The 22,092-nt window shown below is 42.4% G+C and overlaps 1 protein-coding gene and 18 non-coding genes across 19 annotated transcripts; 18 read left to right on the top strand and 1 right to left on the bottom strand.

The window, feature by feature from the left end:
• Window positions 1–504: 504 nt before the first annotated feature.
• On the top strand, window positions 505–576 carry TRNAG-UCC (transfer RNA glycine (anticodon UCC)). Its single transcript has one exon. It is a non-coding gene; the product is annotated as a tRNA-Gly (tRNA).
• Window positions 577–740: 164 nt separating this feature from the next.
• On the top strand, window positions 741–826 carry TRNAY-GUA (transfer RNA tyrosine (anticodon GUA)). Its single transcript is given in 2 exon segments — window positions 741–777; window positions 791–826. It is a non-coding gene; the product is annotated as a tRNA-Tyr (tRNA).
• Window positions 827–1,129: 303 nt separating this feature from the next.
• TRNAE-UUC (transfer RNA glutamic acid (anticodon UUC)) lies at window positions 1,130–1,201 on the top strand. Its single transcript has one exon. It is a non-coding gene; the product is annotated as a tRNA-Glu (tRNA).
• Window positions 1,202–3,036: 1,835 nt separating this feature from the next.
• On the top strand, window positions 3,037–3,108 carry TRNAG-UCC (transfer RNA glycine (anticodon UCC)). The gene has a single exon. It is a non-coding gene; the product is annotated as a tRNA-Gly (tRNA).
• A 164-nt stretch (window positions 3,109–3,272) lies between these two features.
• On the top strand, window positions 3,273–3,358 carry TRNAY-GUA (transfer RNA tyrosine (anticodon GUA)). Its single transcript is given in 2 exon segments — window positions 3,273–3,309; window positions 3,323–3,358. It is a non-coding gene; the product is annotated as a tRNA-Tyr (tRNA).
• Window positions 3,359–3,661: 303 nt separating this feature from the next.
• TRNAE-UUC (transfer RNA glutamic acid (anticodon UUC)) lies at window positions 3,662–3,733 on the top strand. The gene has a single exon. It is a non-coding gene; the product is annotated as a tRNA-Glu (tRNA).
• A 1,836-nt stretch (window positions 3,734–5,569) lies between these two features.
• TRNAG-UCC (transfer RNA glycine (anticodon UCC)) lies at window positions 5,570–5,641 on the top strand. The gene has a single exon. It is a non-coding gene; the product is annotated as a tRNA-Gly (tRNA).
• Window positions 5,642–5,805: 164 nt separating this feature from the next.
• TRNAY-GUA (transfer RNA tyrosine (anticodon GUA)) lies at window positions 5,806–5,891 on the top strand. Its single transcript is given in 2 exon segments — window positions 5,806–5,842; window positions 5,856–5,891. It is a non-coding gene; the product is annotated as a tRNA-Tyr (tRNA).
• A 303-nt stretch (window positions 5,892–6,194) lies between these two features.
• TRNAE-UUC (transfer RNA glutamic acid (anticodon UUC)) lies at window positions 6,195–6,266 on the top strand. Its single transcript has one exon. It is a non-coding gene; the product is annotated as a tRNA-Glu (tRNA).
• Window positions 6,267–8,102: 1,836 nt separating this feature from the next.
• Window positions 8,103–8,174, top strand: TRNAG-UCC (transfer RNA glycine (anticodon UCC)). The gene has a single exon. It is a non-coding gene; the product is annotated as a tRNA-Gly (tRNA).
• Window positions 8,175–8,338: 164 nt separating this feature from the next.
• Window positions 8,339–8,424, top strand: TRNAY-GUA (transfer RNA tyrosine (anticodon GUA)). The gene is given in 2 exon segments: window positions 8,339–8,375; window positions 8,389–8,424. It is a non-coding gene; the product is annotated as a tRNA-Tyr (tRNA).
• A 303-nt stretch (window positions 8,425–8,727) lies between these two features.
• On the top strand, window positions 8,728–8,799 carry TRNAE-UUC (transfer RNA glutamic acid (anticodon UUC)). Its single transcript has one exon. It is a non-coding gene; the product is annotated as a tRNA-Glu (tRNA).
• Window positions 8,800–10,871: 2,072 nt separating this feature from the next.
• Window positions 10,872–10,957, top strand: TRNAY-GUA (transfer RNA tyrosine (anticodon GUA)). The gene is given in 2 exon segments: window positions 10,872–10,908; window positions 10,922–10,957. It is a non-coding gene; the product is annotated as a tRNA-Tyr (tRNA).
• Window positions 10,958–11,260: 303 nt separating this feature from the next.
• On the top strand, window positions 11,261–11,332 carry TRNAE-UUC (transfer RNA glutamic acid (anticodon UUC)). The gene has a single exon. It is a non-coding gene; the product is annotated as a tRNA-Glu (tRNA).
• Window positions 11,333–13,167: 1,835 nt separating this feature from the next.
• Window positions 13,168–13,239, top strand: TRNAG-UCC (transfer RNA glycine (anticodon UCC)). Its single transcript has one exon. It is a non-coding gene; the product is annotated as a tRNA-Gly (tRNA).
• An 872-nt stretch (window positions 13,240–14,111) lies between these two features.
• TRNAG-UCC (transfer RNA glycine (anticodon UCC)) lies at window positions 14,112–14,183 on the top strand. The gene has a single exon. It is a non-coding gene; the product is annotated as a tRNA-Gly (tRNA).
• Window positions 14,184–14,348: 165 nt separating this feature from the next.
• TRNAY-GUA (transfer RNA tyrosine (anticodon GUA)) lies at window positions 14,349–14,434 on the top strand. The gene is given in 2 exon segments: window positions 14,349–14,385; window positions 14,399–14,434. It is a non-coding gene; the product is annotated as a tRNA-Tyr (tRNA).
• Window positions 14,435–14,736: 302 nt separating this feature from the next.
• On the top strand, window positions 14,737–14,808 carry TRNAE-UUC (transfer RNA glutamic acid (anticodon UUC)). Its single transcript has one exon. It is a non-coding gene; the product is annotated as a tRNA-Glu (tRNA).
• A 1,871-nt stretch (window positions 14,809–16,679) lies between these two features.
• Window positions 16,680–18,551, bottom strand: LOC128484190 (sorbin and SH3 domain-containing protein 2-like). The gene is given in 2 exon segments (XM_053460509.1): window positions 16,680–17,759; window positions 17,762–18,551. Coding segments are annotated over 2 exon segments (1,335 nt in total). The 3' UTR covers window positions 16,680–17,214.
• Window positions 18,552–22,092: the final 3,541 nt, after the last annotated feature.

Here is a 22,092-nt window from a genome sequence, read left to right on the forward strand (position 1 = left end):
TGAAATTCGGCCAGATTTCTAAATGTTCTGATGAAACATTCCATATTCCACATAAAAATAAATTCTGCTAAAGGCTGCAAAATGACACAATAACATCTACATATGCAGAACTCCTAAAACCACCCATGTAGCAGATCTATCGGGCTCTGTGAAAACTGGTTCCACACTTCTTTTACCTTCGTTGTATATCAGACTGGATCTAACTCACATTATCTTAAAACTCAAGGGTCTCAAAACCCAGCCTTTCCCAGGACATCATCAGCAGGGTTCATTTTTATGAAATTAAAGAAAACGTTACGCAACCTCCATAGAGAGTGAGCATCCTCTGAGTGCTGCTGAGTCTGAGCGCCGGGATATGACATCATTTCCCACAAACAAAAAATGGCTTTGGAAAAAAACGGGAGGAAAATGGTTTTTTTTCTCATGTTTTTTTGGGGTTTTTTTTTCGTTTTTTTTTTTCCGCAGACCTTCCCATCTCTGGTTTAAAGCCTATCTCTCTGTCCAGCGTTGGTGGCATAGTGGTGAGCATAGCTGCCTTCCAAGCAGTTGACCCGGGTTCGATTCCCGGCCAACGCAGCGTTTATTTTTTTTTTTACACATCCGAGTCTATTCAGTAAGTTTCAAGCCGTTTGCAATGTTAACCCTTCAACTTGCTGTAGCTTGTAACACAATGCATACCATGTTGGTGAGGGAGGGGCTGCTCCAGGTACAGTCAGCATGGACAGCGCACCAAATCATGACCTTTGATAGCTCAGCTGGTAGAGCGGAGGACTGTAGAAAACAATCAGACATCCTTAGGTCGCTGGTTCGATTCCGGCTCGAAGGAATGCTCTTTATTTTTGTGAGACGGGAAAAAAAATGGTAGGTTGATCCTACAGAGTGAAGAGTGGACTTTAGGTGCGAATTCCGTGGTCAGCAAAAGGACCACTTTATCTGGGAAGATCCAAAGAAACTATAACTCTGACGCATCTCACAAAGATCATTGGAACAGGAACTCATCAACTGCAGCCGCGGACTGACAGGCATTACAACTGTATTTTAAAATAAAAAGGTTCACCTCCTATAGGATCTGTGGATGCTCCGTCACATACACAATCCCATGTGGTGTGCGCAGGGGTGTAGACATGTATCCCGTATGGTCTAGCGTTTAGGATTCCTGGTTTTCACCCAGGCGGCCCGGGTTCGACTCCCGGTATGGGAAGCTAGTTTTTATTGGAACCCCATGTTGCTATCCATTTGCTAGTTGGTCAAATCAAATAGCATTAATCATATTCCCCAACATCTAAAGCGCTCACCTTACCTGAATATCCACCTCAAAATACTGGGCCAGATTCCTTACCTCTTTGGGCTGGTCAAGGAACATCAGAAAGGGGAGAAATAGATAAGAGAGATTATATAAAATGCAACAGGAGGAAAGATAATGAAAATGGAGAGATTAAAGAAAAGGAGGATAGATTAAAGAAAATGGGAGAGGAAGTGACAAAAGGTAGCGGTAAAGAAAAAGTGGACAAACAGGGAGAGGTAAAGAGAAAGGGTTGGGAGATAAAGAGAACAAAGATAGATGAAGAGGAAAAGGGAGACATAATGCCAATGTCTGTCTAGGGAGATGGTCGACTATGTGCTTGATTTTATACACCTGTTAGCAATGGATGTGGCTGAAATACCTAAACTCAATAATTAGGAGGGGTGTCCACATCCTTTCATAAAGTGTATATGTTTTATATGTAATATGTATAATTTATCCCTTCAGAAAATTCTATTTATGTAAAAGAAACTGTCACTGCGGGAAAAGTGAATAACACAGGACAAACTTATGATAAAACCTGATCATACTGCTCTTGTTCTCAGGGCAGCCCCATCACCATGAGATGGGCATAAAGGGATCAAGTATTATATCTTCTATATCTGATGATTGCTGGAGGCAGGGTGGAATTCCTGAAACTGCCAGTGCTGCTTAGTTATCCCCAGTCTGGCCACCGACAACTTACAGGTAACTATCCGTACGAATCACAAAACAGCTGTAATTATAACAACATTACATTATATGTATAGATTTGATAGCACCACAATATACTGACCAGGTATTTCATTTTATAGTTAGAGTGAGTTCTGCATCAGGTTCAAACATATCATGGAAAAATCATCTCAACATCCAAATTGCAAACAAGAAAAACAAAGGAATACACTAAAGCAACAAAGCAAAAAGTATGTGAAGCACCAGTCATTTACCTGAAAGAAAGACATCAGTAGATTGACCACCATTTTCTTGACTAGGCCAAGACCTAGGGCAACAGCACCACCTTCTGGTACAAAACTGAGGAGCAGATTGCCCTCTTTGGTGATGAAGTCATCGGTTCTGTATGTTAAATGGGAATAATGAAAAGAAGCGTTTCGACCCAGTTTCGAACCGTGGACCTTTCTCACGTGAGGCAAACGCTCTAACCGCTACGCTAAAGAAGCTTAAGTGTAGAAGGAAGCCAGGCCAGAGCACAGGATCTGACCAAGGCAGAAGATGACAATTTTTAACATTTCCTGAAATTCGGCCAGATTTCTAAATGTTCTGATGAAACATTCCATATTCCACATAAAAATAAATTCTGCTAAAGGCTGCAAAATGACACAATAACATCTACATATGCAGAACTCCTAAAACCACCCATGTAGCAGATCTATCGGGCTCTGTGAAAACTGGTTCCACACTTCTTTTACCTTCGTTGTATATCAGACTGGATCTAACTCACATTATCTTAAAACTCAAGGGTCTCAAAACCCAGCCTTTCCCAGGACATCATCAGCAGGGTTCATTTTTATGAAATTAAAGAAAACGTTACGCAACCTCCATAGAGAGTGAGCATCCTCTGAGTGCTGCTGAGTCTGAGCGCCAGGATATGACATCATTTCCCACAAACAAAAAATGGCTTTGGAAAAAAACGGGAGGAAAATGGTTTTTTTTCTCATGTTTTTTTGGGGTTTTTTTTTCGTTTTTTTTTTCCGCAGACCTTCCCATCTCAGGTTTAAAGCCTATCTCTCTGTCCAGCGTTGGTGGTATAGTGGTGAGCATAGCTGCCTTCCAAGCAGTTGACCCGGGTTCGATTCCCGGCCAACGCAGCGTTTATTTTATTTTTTACACATCCGAGTCTATTCAGTAAGTTTCAAGCCGTTTGCAATGTTAACCCTTCAACTTGCTGTAGCTTGTAACACAATGCATACCATGTTGGTGAGGGAGGGGCTGCTCCAGGTACAGTCAGCATGGACAGCGCACCAAATCATGACCTTCGATAACTCAGCTGGTAGAGCGGAGGACTGTAGAAAACAATCAGACATCCTTAGGTCGCTGGTTCGATTCCGGCTCGAAGGAATGCTCTTTATTTTTGTGAGACGGGAAAAAAAATGGTAGGTTGATCCTACAGAGTGAAGAGTGGACTTTAGGTGCGAATTCCGTGGTCAGCAAAAGGACCACTTTATCTGGGAAGATCCAAAGAAACTATAACTCTGACGCATCTCACAAAGATCATTGGAACAGGAACTCATCAACTGCAGCCGCGGACTGACAGGCATTACAACTGTATTTTAAAATAAAAAGGTTCACCTCCTATAGGATCTGTGGATGCTCCGTCACATACACAATCCCATGTGGTGTGCGCAGGGGTGTAGACATGTATCCCATATGGTCTAGCGGTTAGGATTCCTGGTTTTCACCCAGGCGGCCCGGGTTCGACTCCCGGTATGGGAAGCTAGTTTTTATTGGAACCCCATGTTGCTATCCATTTGCTAGTTGGTCAAATCAAATAGCATTAATCATATTCCCCAACATCTAAAGCGCTCACCTTACCTGAATATCCACCTCAAAATACTGGGCCAGATTCCTTACCTCTTTGGGCTGGTCAAGGAACATCAGAAAGGGGAGAAATAGATAAGAGAGATTATATAAAATGCAACAGGAGGAAAGATAATGAAAATGGAGAGATTAAAGAAAAGGAGGATAGATTAAAGAAAATGGGAGAGGAAGTGACAAAAGGTAGCGGTAAAGAAAAAGTGGACAAACAGGGAGAGGTAAAGAGAAAGGGTTGGGAGATAAAGAGAACAAAGATAGATGAAGAGGAAAAGGGAGACATAATGCCAATGTCTGTCTAGGGAGATGGTCGACTATGTGCTTGATTTTATACACCTGTTAGCAATGGATGTGGCTGAAATACCTAAACTCAATAATTAGGAGGGGTGTCCACATCCTTTCATAAAGTGTATATGTTTTATATGTAATATGTATAATTTATCCCTTCAGAAAATTCTATTTATGTAAAAGAAACTGTCACTGCGGGAAAAGTGAATAACACAGGACAAACTTATGATAAAACCTGATCATACTGCTCTTGTTCTCAGGGCAGCCCCATCACCATGAGATGGGCATAAAGGGATCAAGTATTATATCTTCTATATCTGATGATTGCTGGAGGCAGGGTGGAATTCCTGAAACTGCCAGTGCTGCTTAGTTATCCCCAGTCTGGCCACCGACAACTTACAGGTAACTATCCGTACGAATCACAAAACAGCTGTAATTATAACAACATTACATTATATGTATAGATTTGATAGCACCACAATATACTGACCAGGTATTTCATTTTATAGTTAGAGTGAGTTCTGCATCAGGTTCAAACATATCATGGAAAAATCATCTCAACATCCAAATTGCAAACAAGAAAAACAAAGGAATACACTAAAGCAACAAAGCAAAAAGTATGTGAAGCACCAGTCATTTACCTGAAAGAAAGACATCAGTAGATTGACCACCATTTTCTTGACTAGGCCAAGACCTAGGGCAACAGCACCACCTTCTGGTACAAAACTGAGGAGCAGATTGCCCTCTTTGGTGATGAAGTCATCGGTTCTGTATGTTAAATGGGAATAATGAAAAGAAGCGTTTCTACCCAGTTTCGAACCGGGGACCTTTCTCACGTGAGGCAAACGCTCTAACCGCTACGCTAAAGAAGCTTAAGTGTAGAAAGAAGCCAGGCCAGAGCACAGGATCTGACCAAGGCAGAAGATGACAATTTTTAACATTTCCTGAAATTCGGCCAGATTTCTAAATGTTCTGATGAAACATTCCATATTCCACATAAAAATAAATTCTGCTAAAGGCTGCAAAATGACACAATAACATCTACATATGCAGAACTCCTAAAACCACCCATGTAGCAGATCTATCGGGCTCTGTGAAAACTGGTTCCACACTTCTTTTACCTTCGTTGTATATCAGACTGGATCTAACTCACATTATCTTAAAACTCAAGGGTCTCAAAACCCAGCCTTTCCCAGGACATCATCAGCAGGGTTCATTTTTATGAAATTAAAGAAAACGTTACGCAACCTCCATAGAGAGTGAGCATCCTCTGAGTGCTGCTGAGTCTGAGCGCCGGGATATGACATCATTTCCCACAAACAAAAAATGGCTTTGGAAAAAAACGGGAGGAAAATGGTTTTTTTTCTCATGTTTTTTTGGGGGTTTTTTTTCGTTTTTTTTTTTCCGCAGACCTTCCCATCTCTGGTTTAAAGCCTATCTCTCTGTCCAGCGTTGGTGGTATAGTGGTGAGCATAGCTGCCTTCCAAGCAGTTGACCCGGGTTCGATTCCCGGCCAACGCAGCGTTTATTTTTTTTTTTACACATCCGAGTCTATTCAGTAAGTTTCAAGCCGTTTGCAATGTTAACCCTTCAACTTGCTGTAGCTTGTAACACAATGCATACCATGTTGGTGAGGGAGGGGCTGCTCCAGGTACAGTCAGCATGGACAGCGCACCAAATCATGACCTTTGATAGCTCAGCTGGTAGAGCGGAGGACTGTAGAAAACAATCAGACATCCTTAGGTCGCTGGTTCGATTCCGGCTCGAAGGAATGCTCTTTATTTTTGTGAGACGGGAAAAAAAATGGTAGGTTGATCCTACAGAGTGAAGAGTGGACTTTAGGTGCGAATTCCGTGGTCAGCAAAAGGACCACTTTATCTGGGAAGATCCAAAGAAACTATAACTCTGACGCATCTCACAAAGATCATTGGAACAGGAACTCATCAACTGCAGCCGCGGACTGACAGGCATTACAACTGTATTTTAAAATAAAAAGGTTCACCTCCTATAGGATCTGTGGATGCTCCGTCACATACACAATCCCATGTGGTGTGCGCAGGGGTGTAGACATGTATCCCGTATGGTCTAGCGGTTAGGATTCCTGGTTTTCACCCAGGCGGCCCGGGTTCGACTCCCGGTATGGGAAGCTAGTTTTTATTGGAACCCCATGTTGCTATCCATTTGCTAGTTGGTCAAATCAAATAGCATTAATCATATTCCCCAACATCTAAAGCGCTCACCTTACCTGAATATCCACCTCAAAATACTGGGCCAGATTCCTTACCTCTTTGGGCTGGTCAAGGAACATCAGAAAGGGGAGAAATAGATAAGAGAGATTATATAAAATGCAACAGGAGGAAAGATAATGAAAATGGAGAGATTAAAGAAAAGGAGGATAGATTAAAGAAAATGGGAGAGGAAGTGACAAAAGGTAGCGGTAAAGAAAAAGTGGACAAACAGGGAGAGGTAAAGAGAAAGGGTTGGGAGATAAAGAGAACAAAGATAGATGAAGAGGAAAAGGGAGACATAATGCCAATGTCTGTCTAGGGAGATGGTCGACTATGTGCTTGATTTTATACACCTGTTAGCAATGGATGTGGCTGAAATACCTAAACTCAATAATTAGGAGGGGTGTCCACATCCTTTCATAAAGTGTATATGTTTTATATGTAATATGTATAATTTATCCCTTCAGAAAATTCTATTTATGTAAAAGAAACTGTCACTGCGGGAAAAGTGAATAACACAGGACAAACTTATGATAAAACCTGATCATACTGCTCTTGTTCTCAGGGCAGCCCCATCACCATGAGATGGGCATAAAGGGATCAAGTATTATATCTTCTATATCTGATGATTGCTGGAGGCAGGGTGGAATTCCTGAAACTGCCAGTGCTGCTTAGTTATCCCCAGTCTGGCCACCGACAACTTACAGGTAACTATCCGTACGAATCACAAAACAGCTGTAATTATAACAACATTACATTATATGTATAGATTTGATAGCACCACAATATACTGACCAGGTATTTCATTTTATAGTTAGAGTGAGTTCTGCATCAGGTTCAAACATATCATGGAAAAATCATCTCAACATCCAAATTGCAAACAAGAAAAACAAAGGAATACACTAAAGCAACAAAGCAAAAAGTATGTGAAGCACCAGTCATTTACCTGAAAGAAAGACATCAGTAGATTGACCACCATTTTCTTGACTAGGCCAAGACCTAGGGCAACAGCACCACCTTCTGGTACAAAACTGAGGAGCAGATTGCCCTCTTTGGTGATGAAGTCATCGGTTCTGTATGTTAAATGGGAATAATGAAAAGAAGCGTTTCTACCCAGTTTCGAACCGGGGACCTTTCTCACGTGAGGCAAACGCTCTAACCGCTACGCTAAAGAAGCTTAAGTGTAGAAAGAAGCCAGGCCAGAGCACAGGATCTGACCAAGGCAGAAGATGACAATTTTTAACATTTCCTGAAATTCGGCCAGATTTCTAAATGTTCTGATGAAACATTCCATATTCCACATAAAAATAAATTCTGCTAAAGGCTGCAAAATGACACAATAACATCTACATATGCAGAACTCCTAAAACCACCCATGTAGCAGATCTATCGGGCTCTGTGAAAACTGGTTCCACACTTCTTTTACCTTCTTTGTATATCAGACTGGATCTAACTCACATTATCTTAAAACTCAAGGGTCTCAAAACCCAGCCTTTCCCAGGACATCATCAGCAGGGTTCATTTTTATGAAATTAAAGAAAACGTTACGCAACCTCCATAGAGAGTGAGCATCCTCTGAGTGCTGCTGAGTCTGAGCGCCGGGATATGACATCATTTCCCACAAACAAAAAATGGCTTTGGAAAAAAACGGGAGGAAAATGGTTTTTTTTCTCATGTTTTTTTGGGGGTTTTTTTTCGTTTTTTTTTTTCCGCAGACCTTCCCATCTCTGGTTTAAAGCCTATCTCTCTGTCCAGCGTTGGTGGCATAGTGGTGAGCATAGCTGCCTTCCAAGCAGTTGACCCGGGTTCGATTCCCGGCCAACGCAGCGTTTATTTTTTTTTTTACACATCCGAGTCTATTCAGTAAGTTTCAAGCCGTTTGCAATGTTAACCCTTCAACTTGCTGTAGCTTGTAACACAATGCATACCATGTTGGTGAGGGAGGGGCTGCTCCAGGTACAGTCAGCATGGACAGCGCACCAAATCATGACCTTTGATAGCTCAGCTGGTAGAGCGGAGGACTGTAGAAAACAATCAGACATCCTTAGGTCGCTGGTTCGATTCCGGCTCGAAGGAATGCTCTTTATTTTTGTGAGACGGGAAAAAAAATGGTAGGTTGATCCTACAGAGTGAAGAGTGGACTTTAGGTGCGAATTCCGTGGTCAGCAAAAGGACCACTTTATCTGGGAAGATCCAAAGAAACTATAACTCTGACGCATCTCACAAAGATCATTGGAACAGGAACTCATCAACTGCAGCCGCGGACTGACAGGCATTACAACTGTATTTTAAAATAAAAAGGTTCACCTCCTATAGGATCTGTGGATGCTCCGTCACATACACAATCCCATGTGGTGTGCGCAGGGGTGTAGACATGTATCCCGTATGGTCTAGCGTTTAGGATTCCTGGTTTTCACCCAGGCGGCCCGGGTTCGACTCCCGGTATGGGAAGCTAGTTTTTATTGGAACCCCATGTTGCTATCCATTTGCTAGTTGGTCAAATCAAATAGCATTAATCATATTCCCCAACATCTAAAGCGCTCACCTTACCTGAATATCCACCTCAAAATACTGGGCCAGATTCCTTACCTCTTTGGGCTGGTCAAGGAACATCAGAAAGGGGAGAAATAGATAAGAGAGATTATATAAAATGCAACAGGAGGAAAGATAATGAAAATGGAGAGATTAAAGAAAAGGAGGATAGATTAAAGAAAATGGGAGAGGAAGTGACAAAAGGTAGCGGTAAAGAAAAAGTGGACAAACAGGGAGAGGTAAAGAGAAAGGGTTGGGAGATAAAGAGAACAAAGATAGATGAAGAGGAAAAGGGAGACATAATGCCAATGTCTGTCTAGGGAGATGGTCGACTATGTGCTTGATTTTATACACCTGTTAGCAATGGATGTGGCTGAAATACCTAAACTCAATAATTAGGAGGGGTGTCCACATCCTTTCATAAAGTGTATATGTTTTATATGTAATATGTATAATTTATCCCTTCAGAAAATTCTATTTATGTAAAAGAAACTGTCACTGCGGGAAAAGTGAATAACACAGGACAAACTTATGATAAAACCTGATCATACTGCTCTTGTTCTCAGGGCAGCCCCATCACCATGAGATGGGCATAAAGGGATCAAGTATTATATCTTCTATATCTGATGATTGCTGGAGGCAGGGTGGAATTCCTGAAACTGCCAGTGCTGCTTAGTTATCCCCAGTCTGGCCACCGACAACTTACAGGTAACTATCCGTACGAATCACAAAACAGCTGTAATTATAACAACATTACATTATATGTATAGATTTGATAGCACCACAATATACTGACCAGGTATTTCATTTTATAGTTAGAGTGAGTTCTGCATCAGGTTCAAACATATCATGGAAAAACCATCTCAACATCCAAATTGCAAACAAGAAAAACAAAGGAATACACTAAAGCAACAAAGCAAAAAGTATGTGAAGCACCAGTCATTTACCTGAAAGAAAGACATCAGTAGATTGACCACCATTTTCTTGACTAGGCCAAGACCTAGGGCAACAGCACCACCTTCTGGTACAAAACTGAGGAGCAGATTGCCCTCTTTGGTGATGAAGTCATCGGTTCTGTATGTTAAATGGGAATAATGAAAAGAAGCGTTTCGACCCAGTTTCGAACCGTGGACCTTTCTCACGTGAGGCAAACGCTCTAACCGCTACGCTAAAGAAGCTTAAGTGTAGAAGGAAGCCAGGCCAGAGCACAGGATCTGACCAAGGCAGAAGATGACAATTTTTAACATTTCCTGAAATTCGGCCAGATTTCTAAATGTTCTGATGAAACATTCCATATTCCACATAAAAATAAATTCTGCTAAAGGCTGCAAAATGACACAATAACATCTACATATGCAGAACTCCTAAAACCACCCATGTAGCAGATCTATCGGGCTCTGTGAAAACTGGTTCCACACTTCTTTTACCTTCGTTGTATATCAGACTGGATCTAACTCACATTATCTTAAAACTCAAGGGTCTCAAAACCCAGCCTTTCCCAGGACATCATCAGCAGGGTTCATTTTTATGAAATTAAAGAAAACGTTACGCAACCTCCATAGAGAGTGAGCATCCTCTGAGTGCTGCTGAGTCTGAGCGCCGGGATATGACATCATTTCCCACAAACAAAAAATGGCTTTGGAAAAAAACGGGAGGAAAATGGTTTTTTTTCTCATGTTTTTTTGGGGGTTTTTTTTCGTTTTTTTTTTTCCGCAGACCTTCCCATCTCTGGTTTAAAGCCTATCTCTCTGTCCAGCGTTGGTGGTATAGTGGTGAGCATAGCTATCTTCCAAGCAGTTGACCCGGGTTCTATTCCCGGCCAACGCAGCGTTTATTTATTTTTTTACACATCCGAGTCTATTCAGTAAGTTTCAAGCCGTTTGCAATGTTAACCCTTCAACTTGCTGTAGCTTGTAACACAATGCATACCATGTTGGTGAGGGAGGGGCTGCTCCAGGTACAGTCAGCATGGACAGCGCACCAAATCATGACCTTTGATAGCTCAGCTGGTAGAGCGGAGGACTGTAGAAAACAATCAGACATCCTTAGGTCGCTGGTTCGATTCCGGCTCGAAGGAATGCTCTTTATTTTTGTGAGACGGGAAAAAAAATGGTAGGTTGATCCTACAGAGTGAAGAGTGGACTTTAGGTGCGAATTCCGTGGTCAGCAAAAGGACCACTTTATCTGGGAAGATCCAAAGAAACTATAACTCTGACGCATCTCACAAAGATCATTGGAACAGGAACTCATCAACTGCAGCCGCGGACTGACAGGCATTACAACTGTATTTTAAAATAAAAAGGTTCACCTCCTATAGGATCTGTGGATGCTCCGTCACATACACAATCCCATGTGGTGTGCGCAGGGGTGTAGACATGTATCCCATATGGTCTAGCGGTTAGGATTCCTGGTTTTCACCCAGGCGGCCCGGGTTCGACTCCCGGTATGGGAAGCTAGTTTTTATTGGAACCCCATGTTGCTATCCATTTGCTAGTTGGTCAAATCAAATAGCATTAATCATATTCCCCAACATCTAAAGCGCTCACCTTACCTGAATATCCACCTCAAAATACTGGGCCAGATTCCTTACCTCTTTGGGCTGGTCAAGGAACATCAGAAAGGGGAGAAATAGAAAAGAGAGATTATATAAAATGCAACAGGAGGAAAGATAATGAAAATGGAGAGATTAAAGAAAAGGAGGATAGATTAAAGAAAATGGGAGAGGAAGTGACAAAAGGTAGCGGTAAAGAAAAAGTGGACAAACAGGGAGAGGTAAAGAGAAAGGGTTGGGAGATAAAGAGAACAAAGATAGATGAAGAGGAAAAGGGAGACATAATGCCAATGTCTGTCTAGGGAGATGGTCGACTATGTGCTTGATTTTATACACCTGTTAGCAATGGATGTGGCTGAAATACCTAAACTCAATAATTAGGAGGGGTGTCCACATCCTTTCATAAAGTGTATATGTTTTATATGTAATATGTATAATTTATCCCTTCAGAAAATTCTATTTATGTAAAAGAAACTGTCACTGCGGGAAAAGTGAATAACACAGGACAAACTTATGATAAAACCTGATCATACTGCTCTTGTTCTCAGGGCAGCCCCATCACCATGAGATGGGCATAAAGGGATCAAGTATTATATCTTCTATATCTGATGATTGCTGGAGGCAGGGTGGAATTCCTGAAACTGCCAGTGCTGCTTAGTTATCCCCAGTCTGGCCACCGACAACTTACAGGTAACTATCCGTACGAATCACAAAACAGCTGTAATTATAACAACATTACATTATATGTATAGATTTGATAGCACCACAATATACTGACCAGGTATTTCATTTTATAGTTAGAGTGAGTTCTGCATCAGGTTCAAACATATCATGGAAAAATCATCTCAACATCCAAATTGCAAACAAGAAAAACAAAGGAATACACTAAAGCAACAAAGCAAAAAGTATGTGAAGCACCAGTCATTTACCTGAAAGAAAGACATCAGTAGATTGACCACCATTTTCTTGACTAGGCCAAGACCTAGGGCAACAGCACCACCTTCTGGTACAAAACTGAGGAGCAGATTGCCCTCTTTGGTGATGAAGTCATCGGTTCTGTATGTTAAATGGGAATAATGAAAAGAAGCGTTTCGACCCAGTTTCGAACCGTGGACCTTTCTCACGTGAGGCAAACGCTCTAACCGCTACGCTAAAGAAGCTTAAGTGTAGAAAGAAGCCAGGCCAGAGCACAGGATCTGACCAAGGCAGAAGATGACAATTTTTAACATTTCCTGAAATTCGGCCAGATTTCTAAATGTTCTGATGAAACATTCCATATTCCACATAAAAATAAATTCTGCTAAAGGCTGCAAAATGACACAATAACATCTACATATGCAGAACTCCTAAAACCACCCATGTAGCAGATCTATCGGGCTCTGTGAAAACTGGTTCCACACTTCTTTTACCTTCGTTGTATATCAGACTGGATCTAACTCACATTATCTTAAAACTCAAGGGTCTCAAAACCCAGCCTTTCCCAGGACATCATCAGCAGGGTTCATTTTTATGAAATTAAAGAAAACGTTACGCAACCTCCATAGAGAGTGAGCATCCTCTGAGTGCTGCTGAGTCTGAGCGCCGGGATATGACATCATTTCCCACAAACAAAAAATGGCTTTGGAAAAAAACGGGAGGAAAATGGTTTTTTTTCTCATGTTTTTTTGGGGGTTTTTTTTCGTTTTTTTTTTCCGCAGACCTTCCCATCTCTGGTTTAAAGCCTATCTCTCTGTCCAGCGTTGGTGGTATAGTGGTGAGCATAGCTGCCTTCCAAGCAGTTGACCCGGGTTCGATTCCCGGCCAACGCAGCGTTTATTTTTTTTTTTACACATCCGAGTCTATTCAGTAAGTTTCAAGCCGTTTGCAATGTTAACCCTTCAACTTGCTGTAGCTTGTAACACAATGCATACCATGTTGGTGAGGGAGGGGCTGCTCCAGGTACAGTCAGCATGGACAGCGCACCAAATCATGACCTTCGATAGCTCAGCTGGTAGAGCGGAAGACTGTAGAAAACAATCAGACATCCTTAGGTCATGAAAAGAAGCGTTTCGAACCGGGGACCTTTCTCACGTGAGGCAAACGCTCTAACCGCTACGCTAAAGAAGCTTAAGTGTAGAAAGAAGCCAGGCCAGAGCACAGGAACTGACCAAGGCAGAAGATGACAATTTTTAACATTTCCTGAAATTCGGCCAGATTTCTAAATGTTCTGATGAAACATTCCATATTCCACATAAAAATAAATTCTGCTAAAGGCTGCAAAATGACACAATAACATCTACATATGCAGAACTCCTAAAACCACCCATGTAGCAGATCTATCGGGCTCTGTGAAAACTGGTTCCACACTTCTTTTACCTTCGTTGTATATCAGACTGGATCTAACTCACATTATCTTAAAACTCAAGGGTCTCAAAACCCAGCCTTTCCCAGGACATCATCAGCAGGGTTCATTTTTATGAAATTAAAGAAAACGTTACGCAACCTCCATAGAGAGTGAGCATCCTCTGAGTGCTGCTGAGTCTGAGCGCCGGGATATGACATCATTTTCCACAAACAAAAAATGGCTTTGGAAAAAAACGGGAGGAAAATGGGTTTTTTTCTCATGTTTTTTGGGGGGTTTTTTTCGGTTTTTTTTTCGCAGACCTTCCCATCTCTGGTTTAAAGTCTATCTATCTGTCCAGCGTTGGTGGTATAGTGGTGAGCATAGCTGCCTTCCAAGCAGTTGACCCGGGTTCGATTCCCGGCCAACGCAACGTTTATTTTTTTTTTTTACACATCCGAGTCTATTCAGTAAGTTTCAAGCCGTTTGCAATGTTAACCCTTCAACTTGATGTAGCTTGTAACACAATGCATACCATGTTGGTGAGGGAGGGGCTGCTCCAGGTACAGTCAGCATGGACAGCCCTCCAAATCATGACCTTCAATAGCTCAGCTGGTAGAGCGGAGGACTGTAGAAAATAATCAGACATCCTCAGGTCGCTGGTTCGATTCCAGCTCGAAGGAATGCTTTTTATTTTTGTGAGACGGGAAAAAAAATGGTAGGTTGATCCTACAGAGTGAAGAGTGGACTTTAGGTGCGAATTCCGTGGTCAGCAAAAGGACCACTTTATCTGGGAAGATCCAAAGAAACTATAACTCTGACGCATCTCACAAAGATCATTGGAACAGGAACTCATCAACTGCAGCCGCGGACTGACAGGCATTACAACTGTATTTTAAAATAAAAAGGTTCACCTCCTATAGGATCTGTGGATGCTCCGTCACATACACCATCCCACGTGGTGTGTGCAGGGTGCAGTCATGTATCCCATATGGTCTAGCGGTTAGGATTCCTGGTTTTCACCCAGGCGGCCCGGGTCCAACTCCTGGTATGGGAAGCTAGTTTTTATTGGAACCCTATGTTGCTATCCATTTGCTAGTTGGTCAAAATCAAATGGCATTAATCATATTCCCCAACATCAAAAGCGCTCACCTTACCTGAATAGCCACCTCTAAATACTGGGCCAGATTCCTTACCTCTTTGGGCTGGTCAAGGAACATCAGAAAGGGGAGAACTAGATTAGAGAGATTATATAAAATGCAACAGGAGGAAAGATAATGAAAATAGAGATATTAAAGAAAAGGGGAGAGGAAGTGACAAAAGGTAGCGGTAAAGAAAAAGTGGACAAACAGGGAGAGGTAGAGAAAGGGTTGGGATATAAAGAGAACAAAGATAGATGAAGAGGAAAAGAGAGACATAATGCCAATGTCAGTCTAGGGAGATGGTGTCACATCCAACAAACACAATTTTTAACAGATAAGATTGGAAAAATATGCGCAGTACAATAAATCTGACCTTGCAAAAATACAGGAACTCGTCCCAATTACAGTCTCTAAAAAGAACCTGGCGAATGCAGGTATCGATCCCACTGCCTCTCACATGAGAAGTGAGTGCTCTAATACTTGAGCTAATCCCCCAGACACTGCTGAAAATCAGAAGTCAACTTTTCTTTCTTTTTAAAGTCCTAAAGAATAGAAACTTGTAAGACCATCTTCATTTCCAATAATCACTCTTTTGTTTTTTTTCCTAGCACCCTGCCAGTTGAGAAAAAGTGTCACTAATGGAAGCTGGTCTTTGAAAAAGAGTTGAAATGGTCAGAGGGAGGATTAAAGCAATAAAAACCTACTCAACGCTAAGTGAGCCTTTTGTTTTCTTTTTCAATACTCTTTGGGTTAGTGTGTTTTCTGAGCCACTTACATATTGGAAAACAAAAGCTCTTTATAGTTGCGAATGCAATCAATGAGAAAACACTCAAAAACATTTCTTGTCCACTAGTCCACCAAATGTTTAACTTGTGGAGAGAAGGTAGTGCAAAAATAGGTCCTCTGCTTAAGTTTCTAAATACACAGTTTAATAGAAAAGAAAATACTGACTCGTGGAGAATGCAGTTATCGATCACACTACCTCTCACATGCTAGGCGAGCGCTCTACTACTTGAGCTAATCCTCCTACACAACGAGTGTCCCCTCCAACAAACACAATTTTTTTTTTTTTTTTTAAATCATGAAAGTGTAAGTCAAGTTTAATACTAGTGTTACACTAATAACAATCTGTAACGCACGGAAATGTTTAACAGAAATATATATGTACTGAAAACACTCAGTGTCTTAACAGCAAACGCTTCTCTTAATGTTACATTATTCTTTGTCTTAATACAATAGTCTGCAGATCAACCAGTCGCTCACTCTCACTCTCTCTTGTGTTGTAACGGTATCAGGACTTCAATGATGGCTGGTTTACAGCACTTGCAGCCTCTTGAATAAAAGTCAACTCCCAACACATTTCGGTCCGTCTTATAGAATAAGCATTCATACTACAATTGACTCACACCTCACACAAGTGTTCTCTATGGAGAAAAATAAAAAGGTGTAGATAGCTAATAGATGAGGACATTGCCCTCCAAGGACTAGTCTTATAAAGTGTGTTTGTTGGTGCACAAAAGCATGATCGATGTAGCTCACCATTACCATGGACTTTCCATGAGGAAGCACTGATGTTTTCAATAATTTCACCCTGATTGTAACACGCTTGGCCATAACCCTTGCCTATCGGCAAGAAGGGAAGCTAGGAAGGTGAAACACCCAAGATGATCAGTCTTACAGCTTGTGTGGGCATAGAGGTTATTATAATTTTTGCCAGGCTATTTGTTTTGTTAATATTTCTTCATCATGGAAGAACTGATCACATTTAAGCTCTTGTTTCTTACGTATTTGATTTTTATTCAGATCTAATTCTTTAGACGTGGTGCGCTCTGCAGTGGCTACATTTGTGGTCAGAAGATAAAAGGCCGTGATTGCTACACTTTTACGTTTCTACTTAGCAAAAACTGTGTCACGAAGGTGAAACTTGTATTAAAATGTCCAGCAGTTGTCAGAAATGACTGTTCAAGCAATTTATCAGACTCATAGACCAGATTACCAACACACCTCAACAAAGCTGCATGTATCCACTACCAGATCCTGATTGTGTCACGTCACATTCCTAGCTTACGAAATAATGCAGTGTGGTTTTTCACAAAGACATTGGCAGAGACAGCGCGTCCTCCGGAAATAACGTTCTCAAAGAGTGAAGCGTGGTAAGTTAGCTTCATAAGTGCCTAGAAAATGGCTGATCTCTAATACTGCAAGAAAATGTTGGCAGACTACACGTGAATTTCAGACTGTCGGGTCAAAAAACAGAAGTGTGCTTCCTAACAAAGTGACCTAGACGTGCGGTGTCAGACAGCGACAGGATGACCATTCATTCATAGCCGCTTCACATAATTTCCAGGGAAAGTCCCGAAAAATTTTGTTCGTCGCGATGTGCCTACAAACCATCCATCATCGCACTTTTCCATGACATCGATCACATCCCCTTCTCTGAGCTCCAACTCATCTTCATTGCGTGGAGTGTAGTTATACAGAGACTGATACGGTTCCCCCATGGTCTGTATATTTTCATGAGTAAACACTGGACGTGTAGCTGGACTGTGCAGTCTATCACTTGAGTAGCCGTGAGGTATCGACCGATCGGGCGAAGCTCCAACACTCTTCGAAGGACTCTTCTTTATAATTTCCACATAGGATGCAGGGAAGATGCCTTGTCTGTTAGTTCCAGGAATTTTACCCTCAAACCAGTTTTGATCAACCTTCTTAAGTAGTATCACTCTGTCACCCTTTTTGAGAGAGAGCTCCACATTTGTGTCAGCAGTGAAACTGTATTTGGCTATCGCTTCTCCAATCTCTCGGACCTGCGCTGGCGGCGGGGGCCGTACTGGCTGTGCTTTCCCATCTGGGCTAATTTTTTCAACCAGTTTTTGTCAATTTTCCGGAGGATGTATACTGTATCTCCCTTCTTAAACGACAGCTCTTTTGCAGACTGAGCTTTAAAGTCATACACAGCCCTGGCTGCCTCTCTCTCTTGGGCTCCCCTTCTCGCTGTTGTCCGGCTCACATCGGTGAATGCAGACGAGTAGTTTCGTGGAGAATCCTGGTCAGCTTTAGAGCGTGAGGGAGAGGACGGAGAAGAACTAACGAAAGGCTTTCTCAGAGTGGCGTTTGCGCTTAGTGCGTCTCCCTTGCTCAGGCTGGCCCTGTTTGCATTGTGGTCATTGTGAGCTCTCTGGTGGCCCACACTGGGCTCAGACTTCCTTCTCTTCCTGAAGTCGCTTGCCGAACTAGAAGGCCTTTCGTTGCCCCTTTCAATTGAAGGCTGGTACAAGGAAGTCGGTCTTTCGTGCTCAAGAATGGATGACTTTCCTGGCTCATACTCAAAGATACTTCTTGGTTCTGAGCGAAACTTGCGGGTGTCCACTTTCCTGTCCGGTGGTTCCCATTCATTTTTTTCTGGAGAAGACTGCTCTCGAGGTCTGAGAGGCACGGATGGAGGAGGCACAGGTATGGGAGGAGGAAGAGGCGATGAAGCTCGAAATATATCAGTGCCGTTGTCAGAGACACTTTTAGACAAAGGCCGGTAGGTCTGCGTCTTTGCAGCAGGATGTGAAAAGGCAGAAATTGTTGAATCTGTATCATATGCGTAGGCTGTGTTTGAAAAATCACTGTCATTGTCTGGCTTGTGAACCATGTGGATCTGCTTGAACATTGTCTTGTACCAATCCTTGGTTTGCGAGCATATCCACCGCTATCTGTATTCATCTTCACTCCGCAGTTTGAAACACAGATGTCTTCAGTTTGCCGAGCAGGTGCCTTCAGACGCCAGGACAAGTGCAGCGCAGGTTAAGAGGCTGTTTCTCTGGAACACGCAGCCTGTGTTTATTTAAACTCTCAACAAGGTCTGGCAGTTTCGGTTGTGGCCAAATCCAAGTGCCCCTGTCACAGGGATGGACAGCAGTCTTGTGTACCTTGGAGGTGTCCAGCCAGCTGTCCCCAGTAGGGATCATGTAAACCTAAGACACCGATCTGTGCCTCCGGCTCCTTAATACACCTGCCTTTATCTACCCCTCTGCCGCCTGCCTGTATAAAAAAAGGGCAACACCCTTTGTTTGGGTCACCAGCTAGGGTAGAGCCGTTCAGATAACGTTGCAGGGGAATCTTGCCTTTACAAGACAAAAAGCCCACTCCAGCGCTAGATAAAGAGCACACAGCATTCTATCAGCCTGCATTCCATCTTCTGAGATCAGCTCAAAGGAACAGCAGCCAGCAGCATGGCAACAGAGGAGCTCTCCGGCATCCCAGCTATCACTAAGGCTCACTGTCCCACCTTACACTAGATTCCCTCAAAGGAAAGAGGAATAAAGAGCAGCTTCTGGCAGCTCACACTGCCTTCCATGAGCAAAATGGCCGGTGATCTCAGCAGTGCTGCCAACAAACACAATTTTTAACAGATAAGTTTGCAAAAATATGCGCAGTACAATGAATCTGACCTTGCAAAAATACAAGAACTCTTCCCAATTACAGCCTCTAAAAATAATCTGGAAAAAGAGGGTATATCAATCCCGCTACCTCTCACATGCAAAGCGAGCGCTCTACCGCTTGAGCTAATCCCCCACATACTGTGGAAAATTACAAGTCAACTTTTTTTTCCTTTTGAAGTCCTAAAGAAAATAAACTTGTAAAACCATCTTCATTTCAAATAATCACTCTTTTGATTTTGTTCCTAGCCACTGCCACCTACATATTGGAAAACAAAAGCTCTTTATAGTTGCGAATGCAATCAATGAGAAAAGACTCAAAAACATTTCTTGTCCACTAGTCCACCAAATTTTTAACTTGTGGAGAGAATGTAGTGCAAAATAGGTTCTCTCCTAAAGTTTCTAAATACACAGTTTAATAGAAAAGAAAATACTGACTCGGGGAAAACACAGGTATTGATCCTGCTACCTCTCACATGCTAAGAAAACGCTCTACCACTTGAGCTAATCCCCCTACATGACAAGTGTCACTTCCAACAAACACAATTTTTAACAGATAAGATTGCAAAAATATGCGCAGTACAATAAATCTGACCTTGCAAAAATAAGAGAACTCCTCCCAATTACAGCCTCTGAAAAGAACCTGGAGAATGCGGGTATTGATACCGCTACCTCTCACATGTGAAGCGAGTGCTCTACCACTTGAGCTAATCCCCCACAAACTGTTGAAAATTAGAAGTCAACTTTTCTTTCTTTTTAAAGTCCTAAAGAAAAATAAACTTGTAAGACCATCTTCATTTCCAATAAAGGCTCTTTTGATTTTGTTCCTAGCACCCTGTTAGTTAAGAAAAAGTGTCACTAATGGAAGCTACTCTTTGAAAAAGACTTGAAATGATGAGAGGGAGAATTAAAGCAACAAAAACCTACTCAACGCTAAGTGAGCCTTTTGTTTTCTTTTTCAATACTCTTTGGGTTAGTGTGTTTTCTTAGCCACCTAAATATTAGAAAAGAAAAGCTCTTTATAGTTGTGAATGCAATCAATGAGAAAAGACTGAAAAAAATTTCTTGTCCACTAGTCCACCAATTGTTTAACTTGTGGAGAGAATGTAGTGCAAAATATCTACTCTTCTTATGCTTCATGGAATTGAACATACTAACTCGCGTAGAAAGCATGAATTGATCTCACTACCTCCCACGTGCTAAGTGAGCCCTCTATCATTTGAGCTAAACCCCTACAGTAAACTAACTGTTAGAAGTCAGGATCCACCTCCTCTGGGGCACGCTGCTGAACACGGTCAAAGAGTTCTCCAGGCTGATAATCCAGATCAGCCCACGGGTCTGGCAGGTAACAGGGCACATCTGCGAGAATCCCTTCCCTGAACTCACGGATCTCCTTGCACCGATACTTCCATGGGCTCCCAAATTCTCGTTCCACTTGTAGGCTTTCCATTATCAATCCCGGTCCGCCAAAGGCATCGCCCTCTGGCAGGTAGTCATCTTTCATCTCTGGACACCACTGTGCGGCCTGCCAATACAGGGTCCGGTATCCACAATCCACACTCATTTCAAGTGGAAGCAACTTTTCCAACTTAGCCACCAAGTCCTCTTGGGGCTGCTCTCCCAGGTACCGCATTCGCCAATCTAGTTGTAGCACGTACCATTCCTTGGAGGATGGGAGGACTATTCCCCGGACACCCTGGTCCACTCTGAGAGCCTCCATCTAGGCATTCAGGTAGTCCATGACTCTGCAGCGCACCAACACGTCCTGTAGTGCTGGAACCATCTTTAGCTTGCTGCTGGTACTCCCGCTGGTACTCCACTGGGACGTTTGCAAGGAGGATCCTGCCGCTGCTGCCAATGTAATGGATTCATCAAGAGAGCTGTAGTAACTCCCAGAGATCACCCAGTATCCTCCTGTTGCCCCCGGAATAACTTCCAGCAGCAGCCACCATGCACACCTTGGAACCCTGCTATGTGTACCCAATAAGTAGACACAACTACCTTGAACTGAGTACAGCAGGAATAAACAGTTTATTGTTGTAAAACATAGACTCATATATCCACAGAACTTCTTTCACATAATTTACCTTTGATAAACAGGTACATGTAGACAACCCAACCTTTAACTACTTTAGCTACTGAATCTCCCCCTGGCAGCCAACCTGTTAATGGGATTAGTTTACACAATGGAGTTCCTGCCTGTGCAATCTTTGTTTGGCAGCCAGGCTGGAGCCATCACTGACTACCTTTGGGCCTTGTATGACAGGTCATTCTGTCACACCTCCCCTCACCCCTAGCAATCTCTCCATTCACGCAAGTCCTTCTCTCCCTCTCTCTTTTTCTTCCTTTAGCAGCTGGGGATATCTCCCTAAATACTGGGCCTCCCTTGTTGGTCTCTTTCCCACCCCACCCCATGCCACTGTTCCAGAAACCTCAAAACCTCCGAAACTCATTCCATGCAAGAACATTGAACCTGGTCTGATCAGTCATAGTTAACCCTTAGCTCAATGTATAGACTTCACTTATGTACCGATATTAAAAAAAGCTGTATTGGCCTTTTGGGAAGCAGGAAGAATATCTCATTGACATGTGAATACAGACTAGAAATCTATAGCTTGTTGGAGGAGGCTGATAGTATCTATCTACTTTTACATGTGATCAAGGGTCATGTATAACAAACAATTCCTATAGTAAATTGGTAAAAATAGTGCAATCACCATTGTGGCCAATAGGATATTGCATTTAATGGCTCATTTCTACTTTTCACCATAA

Source organism: Spea bombifrons, chromosome 3, assembly GCF_027358695.1.
Source record: "Spea bombifrons isolate aSpeBom1 chromosome 3, aSpeBom1.2.pri, whole genome shotgun sequence".
NCBI classification, from domain to species: domain Eukaryota; kingdom Metazoa; phylum Chordata; class Amphibia; order Anura; family Pelobatidae; genus Spea; species Spea bombifrons.